This window comes from Sorghum bicolor, chromosome 6 (assembly GCF_000003195.3).
Source record: "Sorghum bicolor cultivar BTx623 chromosome 6, Sorghum_bicolor_NCBIv3, whole genome shotgun sequence".
NCBI classification, from domain to species: Eukaryota; Viridiplantae; Streptophyta; class Magnoliopsida; order Poales; family Poaceae; genus Sorghum; species Sorghum bicolor.
Genome location: NC_012875.2, coordinates 38,388,809 through 38,398,290, shown reverse-complemented (window position 1 = coordinate 38,398,290; position 9,482 = coordinate 38,388,809). Strand labels below are relative to the sequence as shown.

General features: G+C 43.7%; 1 protein-coding gene across 1 annotated transcript; it reads right to left on the bottom strand.

Moving 5' to 3' along the window:
* LOC8070967 (protein NUCLEAR FUSION DEFECTIVE 4) lies at positions 485–5,298 on the bottom strand. Its single transcript, XM_002446259.2, has 3 exons — positions 4,428–5,298; positions 2,415–3,346; positions 485–1,337 (listed from the first exon to the last, which is right to left on the bottom strand). The coding sequence occupies exons 1-3, from the start codon at positions 4,761–4,763 to the stop codon at positions 827–829; spliced, it is 1,779 nt and encodes a 592-aa protein (XP_002446304.1). The 5' UTR covers positions 4,764–5,298; the 3' UTR covers positions 485–826.

Here is a 9,482-nt window from a genome sequence, read left to right as displayed (position 1 = left end):
TGTTCATCAGACCACACAGATCTCATGAGAAAATAAGATCACTTAGGTACATGTTACATTCAGAAGCTCACGAAGAAAAAGGGACAGGGATCATCATTTTTCAGTCAGAGCAAATGCCAAGCTGTGGGTGTTTCTGAGGTTACTGTAGCACTTCTGCAAAGACCACAATGTTCATCAAGAGCTAGTAACGGCAATATGTATAAGAACAGAGATATGCCTAAATGCACTGGAACTTATAGTCCATTGTGTGTTCCAGCTTCAGAATGCAGTTCAGAGGAACAGTACATACCTGGTAAGTTTGGAGCTCCGATAACGAAATTTGAAATGCGTGGAAGCACTCCATGGTCCAAGTTGATGCTCAATGTAACAATCCTGATTCTTTTCTCTTCAGGTCGTTGTTCCCAAGTACAGTTTATATAGAACCAAGCATACAGGAAAGCTATGCAGGAAGCAAGAAGTACTGATAACAAGTTGATACATCGCAAAAGAGAAACAACTAGAGCTTTTAGATTTGCCAGAATCATAGAAGATTCTATTATGCACACAAAAGAATATTACAGTAGAGCCGGAGCTGAATGGACATGTATGTCTTAGTACAAAGCCTTTATTACAGAATTCATGGTCCAAGCTTGAACTACAGCCTGGCTATCTGACACATGAGGCATGTAAATTTATATTTGGGGACAGCAGTTCATGTGGTAAAACCTCTGAAATGAATAGATAATATACAGGCAAAGTTTAATTTTGTGTGTATATGACACATATATGCAAAATTTATGGTACATGGAACAACAAGAGGAAACGACATATCCGATCCATGGAAGTTTCATGTGCGGTTTGAACTGTAGAGGTGAGTATAAACCCTTTTGGTTCTGTAAATAACCATGAGGCTTAAGCCAGCTCCAACAACACAGAACACTGACATAATCAGTGAACTGACAAAAAAGCAGACAGCTCCTTCACACGTCAGTGGTCCATCTGCAAGAAAACCCATGTTGTGAAGCAATCTTGGAGATGTCAATGCTGTTATCTGATGGCGCTGTGCTTGTTTCTCAGCTTCATAGTCATACAAATTACTAGCAATAAGGCCTGAGAAGATGAGTGACCCTGTGGGGTTTGCAACTGTGAGGAAGTTGTACATTGCACCGAAGTGTTTTACACCAAAAAGTTCAGAAACAGCAGCTGGTACAATAGCCCAATGAGCTCCATATCCGAGTCCAACCAGGAAGGTTCCGATGTACATAGTTCCAGGCCAAGCCATTGCAAAGAGGAAATGCCCAACAGCCATCAGGATCTGAGCAATTACCAGCGCTATGTGCCTTGGGTATGTGTGTTCCCTGATTAGAAGAACAGCGAATCAAGATATTAACAGTTCTGAAACTTGATACGCATTGGAGTAATTCAAGCTTTCATCAAACCAAAACAATAGCTATAGGGTGAACTAATAATTAACTGAAAGTAGAAGAAATTGCAATTTATGTAAAGGGCCTTGCTGTGGTACACCCAAATAATTGTGGACCGTTGATCTGGATGTCTTTTACCACAAATTACTTCATAGGAGGTAATAATAAAATTAAATATTTAATTGTTTCTGATTTTGGAAGAAAAGAAAGTTTCCAAATATGTGGACTATTTCTTTTTGGAAAGTTTGGTATATCTAATATTTTTTTAACATGATAGAGAATTAGCAATGATTCTTTAACGTGGTAGGTACATATGCATGTATGGTGCACAATTTTTGGAACGTGATATACAAAGGTGCGCTGATGTTTTTTTCTTTCTTTTGAACACGAGGACAAATATGTCATCGTGATTTACATGTATGTCAACATAACATGCGCACAATATCCTAACAAAAAATCTCGGATGAAGATTGCCATGACAGTATTTTTGTCCCTAATTGTTGATCCATGCTTGCGGTGTCAGGAAAAGAAAGGAAAGGCCAGTGGAGATTGTCGGTATTCTTTGTTTTTCAATTATTTTTAATTATATAAATCTATTATTGCATTTTTTTAAAAAAACTATATATATATATATATATATATTAAAAAAATCAAGGGCTATGATTTGTTCAAGATATTACTTCTTGGGGAGTAAAAGGCGTACCGTAGCAAAACCCTTATATAAAACTATTGAGTTGCATGAAGCGACTAGTTCAATGCAAAAGCTTAAGTTGATGGGAAAAGACGGAGAATTCACTCATACTTCCAACAAAAATAACACCCGCTGTGGAGTAAATCTCTAGTGTTAACATACAGGTATCCAGAATAACTGAATCAAAGTAAAGCACATCAGCTTAGACTTAACAAAATGGAAAAGGCTTTTCAATTTTGGTGAAAAAATTATGATGCCTAACAACAATAACAGACCATTTTTCCCATTACAAACAGTGGTGGATAAGTCAGTGTCAATACCTGACAATAATCTCAGAGAAGTAGCCACCTCCAACACGACCAAGGAAATTCCATATGCTCGTCAATGACACAAAAATATGCGCATCTTTAAACCCCACAGCCTGGCTCATCTGACCCAGATTGTCGATCACTGTCAAACCCGATCCTGATCCAAGTAGGAGCGACCACCAAATAAGCCAAAAATCAGCCTTCACCATTGCCTGCATCAGGGTGAAGTTTTCCCCTCGGCGTGGTCGCCTCCGGATTCTAACCCCACCCCTTGCTGCAGCTTGCACTAACTTGGTCTGCAACTCTGCGATCCTCTTTCTCCTTTCAGATGGAGGTAATGAATCAATGTCCTTAGGCTTCTCCTCTTCCACCTCACTTAGAAAGACCTCTGGTTGATCCTCTTTCTCTTGTGAAGTGCTTGTCTCTCCTTTTGATGGTTCAGAAAGGAGAGCCTCTTCAATTAGATGTTGTGTTTTGGATGATAGTGTCAAGGTCACAGGGATCACGATTGGTAAAACAAGAAGTATGAATAGAACCACAGTGAGAAAAAAAACCACATTGTCACTCAGTTGCATGAAATCTTGGACTAGCATAACGCCGACAAGATATGAGGCGAGGAGCAAACAGATGGTGTAGATGAACAAGAAGCTGTTCTTGTCGGATGGACGCACCTGGCGGTGACCTCCAACGGGCCTAATAATAAACATCAGGCCAATGGCAACCAATGATGGACCGACTGCAACCATGAATACAAGTGTTGCATGGTCAGGTGTGTGCATTACTGCATACAGTTGTGTCAAGATTGCACTGCTAAGGCCCGCAAATCCTTTCATAATACCCACTGTTGGACCTCTGCTCTTGGGGAAGTTCTGGATACATGTAACAAGTGCAGTTGTGTTGAAGAATGTCTCGCCGTTGGTCCCAACATAGATAAGAACACACATCTGAATAAACAACAGTGAAACATTACAATTAGCCGCAGAAAATAAAGCCATATAACTATACAGTTTCATAATGTTTGCTAGTAGAGAGTAGAAAACTCCACATGTTCTCCACATAATTTGGTATGTGTGTGCCATGTTCTCCACATAAGTTGGTACGCAGATAGCAACAGGATTAGTTGTCAATTGTAATTTGAGAAGGCCATGCTGCTGAACACATGCAATGCAAAAGTGGACAGATATACAGATCTAAGATGATGGTAAAATATGAACAAAAAATGCAACTACAGCAAAATGACTGCATTGTATCATTCCCATTTGCCAACCAACACAAAGTTAGGTTGAGGAAGTATGGTTAGACTATTTTGACAGCCAAACAGCAGAAGGAAGGAACGAGGGAGAGTTTCTGCTACAACAGAAACATAGAAACAGCCTACTTCTGATATATATATTTTTTTAAAAAAATACTCCACAGCACAATTTCCTGATGAATAACAACTTGAAATTGAGAAAAGGTAGCAACCCGTTACTGTCGATGTATATATAATTCATCATGGTTACACAACTATTTAAATTACAAAATGCTGTGCACATGACCCAACATTAGTGGCATGGACAACCTAAATATGGACACTAAAAACGAATATACCCTCAGCAGTACACTCATGTGATTTGATTGGTCAATTTCAGAAGTAAACTAAACGTGCTTATAAAAGTCATTATTGCACTTGATCTGATCTACGATCCACTCGTTCGTCAGCTGGTTCAGTCCAGCTGTTTAATTTTAATCATCAGGTCACATCTTAGGCCCACCTACTAGGTAATTCCATAAACAGATCGAGTTTTGTCAGTGGGGAACAGAACAATTTGACAGCCAACAAGTTGACTACTTGTGCTGTAATTTGGTGGTAACTCCTGTAATCTTCAGATTTCATGACCAAGAGCATTTAATTCTTCCTAAACAAAAAGGCCAAACCGAACCGTTCTACTGTTCATAACACGAACAACCATTGAACGGAGCAAAGGATTCACATCTCACACGTATACTAGTAAACAAGGAAAAAAAAGCAAAATACGAGCTCACCATCCAGAGGGGCAGCGCCGGCGCCTGCCTGGTGATGATGAGCCAGAGCCAGCCGTAGCCGAGGAAGTTCTGCGCGGAGCCGATGAGCAGCATCGCCCACGACGGCAGCACGGCCGAGAGGGAGCCGGCGAGGAAGCCGACGCAGTCGCCGAGGTCCTTGGCGACGCCGAGCGCGGCCACCTGGCGCTGGTTGTAGCCCAGCGCGGCCTTGATGACCGGCGAGATGCTGCCGAAGAGGTACCCGATGCCGGCCATGGACTGCAGCCACATTGCGGCGACGAACACCAGCCACCGGTTCGTGGAGAAGGCCCGCAGCCTGTCCCCGAGCGTCCCCATCGGACTGGACCGGCCACGGAATCACCAGCAAGCAAAAGATGGGGTTTTGGTGCTGGAATTTGGGGGGTCAGGCTTTGATCCTAGAGCTTGACAAGCACCAGCGAGATTGCCAAATGGACGAAAACGTTGCAGGAAAAAGGAGGCGGCGGCTTTGGATTGCGGGAAGCAAGGAATATGCAGAAAAGAGCTCAATGCTGCTCCAATGCTATTTCGACTGCTTTAGCGCAAAACAAGGAAAGATTAATCCGCTGGAAAAAAAGTGGGCTCTGATTATGAAATGCAAACAGCCGGCGCAGAGATGATGTGGATCGGAAAAGGGGATAGCTTTACAGGCTTGAACGCCAGAACCGGTTTCCGAAATTACGCAAAAGGGGGAGGTAGTAGGAACGGGAAGAGCAGCCAGGGATAGGAACTGGACACAACCCCCTGCTGAACAAACGGGGGGAATAGTGGATGATGAGCGATGAGAGCCACGGGATGCCGCCGGCCTCGGTCCACGGCTCGCTCCACGCAAGGCTGAATGGACGAGAGAGATATATACACTGCTGAGTGTTGGTACAACCCGTCCGTTTTCAGTCTCCTCAAGACCTTCCCGTTTCACTTTCAACGTGAATAACGAGCTGCTTTGTAGCCCCTCCTTGATTTCTCCATCTAATTGTCCTTCGATCTACCCTACGTGATGTATGCCAGTCGTTTTAGATTTTTTTTTTTAAGTATCACTTATAACTGTCATTACACCTTACATTAAAATCACGTGTAGCCCCTTTCATCATCATAAGACCAACGAGGACAGGGCCCTCGAAGTATCACATCGTCTACACTTGCAGTTTCCTGGATTATGAGACAAATATCTACTGAAAAAAATATTGTATGATTTTTTTTGCGCACTAGAGCAAGAGGTTATTTAAAAATTCTACAAACTCACTAGAGCAAGAGGTTAGTAAATAATAAAGCGAAACTTTTTGCTCTAGCTCTAAAGGGTGTTTGCAAGCCACCTATCCAATAATTCTAGTTGCTATGATCACTAGGCACACAAGAGCTATGTCACTACAAACTACACTAGTGAACTAGGCTACACAAGGCAAGACTAGCAACTAAAAAGTTACACTACTTTGCGGTAAGTAAATGGAGAGGAAGAGATATTTATACCGCCGTGTAGGGGATGAACCAATCAATAATATGAAGTCCAATCACCAGGAGAAATCCAAAGAACAATCACAAAGAAGACACACGATTTTCTTTCGAGGTTCACGTGCTTGCCGGCACGCTACGTCCCCGTTGTGTCGACCAACACTTGGTGGTTCGGTGGCTAAGAGGTGTAGCACGAACCTCGTCCTCACTAGGACACCACAAGAACCTACCCACAAGTGAGATAACTCAATGACACGAGCAATCCACTAATGTTGCCTTTGGCTCTCCGCCGAGGTAGGCACAAACCCCTCACAATCACCGGGAGATGGCCACGAACAATCACCAACTCGTGTCAATGCTCCTCCGCTGCTCCAAGCCGTCTAGATAGCGGCAACCACCAAGAGTAACAAGAAAACCGCAGCAAGAACGATCCCCAAGTGCCACTAGATGCAATCACTCAAGCAAATGCACTTGGAATCACTCCCAATCTCACAAAGATGAATAATCTATAAAGGAGATGAGTGGGAGGAGTTTGCTTAGGCTCACAAGGATGTCAAGTATGCTAGAATGCCAAGAGAGTGAGCCCCAAGCTGGCCAACACGTATTTATAGACCCCTCAAACAAATAGAGCCGTTGGCTCTTTCACTGGGCAAAACACGGGGTCACCGGACGCTACGTAGGAGGCACCGGACGCTCAACCCCTGCGTCCGGTGATCCAGAAACAACCACGTCTCCCTTTTCACTTTCGTGCGTCGATCTCTAACGGTCACCTGCAGAGCATCGGACGCGGTTAAGTTGCCACCGGACGCGTCCGGTACTCACCAGACTTAAACTCAGGGAGGTTTGCAAACTCACGGGGTCACCGGACGCTGAGCACCAGACCGTCCGGTGCTCACCGGTCTCATACCCAGAGAGCATTGCAAAAACACAGAACACCGGACTCAAAACACCGGACGCTCCAACAGGCTCTAACCTGCGTCCGGTGCCTAACCCTAGCTGAGCCAGGCACTGCCTGCACACCGGACGCATAGACACAGCGTCCGGTGCCTCTGAGCCAGCGTCCGGTGAAACACTCTCGCGACTTCTCCAATTTTCCCACCGGCGCAATAGAAAATATGCACTTCATTTTCTAAAAAAAGCGACGAATCCTGCGTCGCAAGCTTGGTGGGAGGGAGAGAGGAACCCATCCTCTCTCTACCCTTCAAACTTCACCTCCTTCTCAAAGTGAACCAACACCACAATGTGTAAACCAACATGTGCATGTGTGTTAGCATATTCACAATCATTTTCTTCGAAGGAGTTAAGTTAGCTCACTAGGTTCTAAATGCATGCACATGAACAATGACACCTAGTGGCACTTGATAACCGCTTAGTCAAAGAATCCCCCTCTTTATAGTACGGCTATCTATCCTAAATGTGATCACACCCTCTATGGTGTCTTGATCACCAAAACCAAACCCCTAAGCAATACCTTTGCCTTGATCTCCATAGGGTTTTGTTTTTCTCTTTTTTCTTTTCCAAGTTGAGCACTTGATCATCTTGTGGTCATCACCATCATCACCATGATCATCACTTGCTCCATCACTTGGCATGTACCAATCTCATTAAGTCTACACACACTTAGCATAGAGGTTAGTACTAGGGTTTCATCAATTATCCAAAACCAAACTAAGGCTTTCACCCCCTTCCTCGCTTGCCGAGCCACCGCCGCGAGCGCAGATCCTGAGCTGAGGGCGCATCCCCTCCCTACTCACTGAGACGCTGCCGCAATGGTGGACCTCCCTGCTCACCAACGCTACACGTAGGGAAGAGGAAGGGGTTGGTTGGAAGAGGGGCTCTGAGGGATCTGAGTGGGGAGTGAGGGAGGAGGGAGAGCACTGTGTGCCTGAGGAAGGGAGGGAGTTGAGGCTGAAACCCTAAGCCTCTTGTATATATACGCGTGCATGGTATTGGACCAAATGAACTTTACCTGGGCTCAGGACTGGGCCATTTTTTTGGAGGCGAGCTTTATATTATACCCACCTCTGTAAATTGATTTATGGAGGCAGTTGCATAAGACGACAACCTCCAAAAATAGGTTATTTTTTAAGGCGGTTGTTTTAACTTGCCCGTCTCCATAAATATATTTTTGGAGGCAGGCAAAAGTGGCCGCCTCGGTAAATAAAAAGTGGCCGCCTCTGTTAATCGTAGGCATTAACCGAGGTGGTTGAATTTTTCTGACCGTCTCTGTTAATAAAAGACTACCGTCTTGCAAAATTATTTGTGTAGTAGTGTCATTGAGCTAGAAACAAAAAAATGAAGTTAAGTTGTGTCAAACGAGCCTTATTTTCTCCATGGATCTAGTCAAAGCCTAGCCCTATTCATGCCTCATACATCCAAACCCAGTCCCAACTCCAGCCCATAAAGATGTTTGTGGATCATCATTTAGTTACTGGTTTGTCGTCTACTGCTTGCGCTTGTTTGTGTATTTTCATTGGCGCCACGGATGTGAAGGCAGCCTTGCAATCAAATGGTGGTGTTTCCTCATAGCGGCGTCCATGATGCAACCACTGTGGTGGCCATTCTTGTGGACCTCCAATATAGGCAGCAAGCATCTATTAAGAAGCCACAAAGGATCTCCTTCTGCAAAATTAATGGAATGACATCGAACAATAGGATTTAGAGATGCCCACCTATGAATCCTTTTGGGAAGTTGAGATGACGAGAAGCCATAGCACTATAGCGTTATGGCTATAGTGAATGGAGCTCGAGTTGTCCAGTAATATCTACCGATTCGTTGGCTTGGAGCTCGATTTGGTTGCACTTGAGGCTTGATCTGGTCAAAGTGGAGGTGGATTCAACATTTCAGTGGCACATGAAGCTTATGGGAGCTACCTGTGTTCAAAGGAAGATGGACCACCATAGTGAGTTGCTCCACCTTCTTCTTCTTCTTCTTCTTCTTCTTCTTCTTCTTCTTCTTCTTCTTCTTCTTCTTCTTCTAAGAGCTCAATATAGGAATAAGACGACAACTTCTAGGCTAAAGAATATGAGAAAGGAGGAACACTTTAAGCCATGAAGTGTTGAACACAACAGATGGTAGGGATGGTGAGGATTCAACGAATTTGAGAGGGTGAATGTGAAGTATAGTGTTGTATCAGTGGAATCGACGATCGGTGATTTACATAGTGCAAAGGAGTTCAAGAGAGGTTACATTTTTTTTTGTTAGGAACTGGAATCAACTATGCATTTTATATCCAGGAAAATTTCCTAGCTTTATTTATTATAATTTTCTTTGATTGACAAATCCGGCTGCGGTTACCCCAAACATGAGTTCTTGTAATTTATAAAAGTCATTGGAAAGAATTCATTAGATGCCCAACATGTGCCTGATCTTAGAGAAACACCTTTTTATGAAAAATAATAATAATTGCTGCTACTTCTGCATTTTTTGTTTCCTTGCTCTTTCACACACACACACACACACAATAGAGAGGAGTGAAAACTGTTAGACTAATGTAATTAGGCCTGTAATTAAGGATGTAACAGGGCCCGTGCGGTAGGCTTCAACGCCACCCCAGCTACCCCTATATGTACTCCTGTGAAATATGT

Coding starts and splice junctions, on each gene's coding strand:
- LOC8070967 (XM_002446259.2), bottom strand. CDS start 4,763: ATGGGGACGCTCGGGGACAGGCTGCGGGCCTTCTCCACGAACCGGTGG. Junction 3,347..4,427: donor CGGCGCTGCCCCTCTGGATG/GTGAGCTCGTAT, acceptor TTGTTTATTCAG/ATGTGTGTTCTTATCTATGT. Junction 1,338..2,414: donor TTCTCTGAGATTATTGTCAG/GTATTGACACTG, acceptor TCTTCTAATCAG/GGAACACACATACCCAAGGC.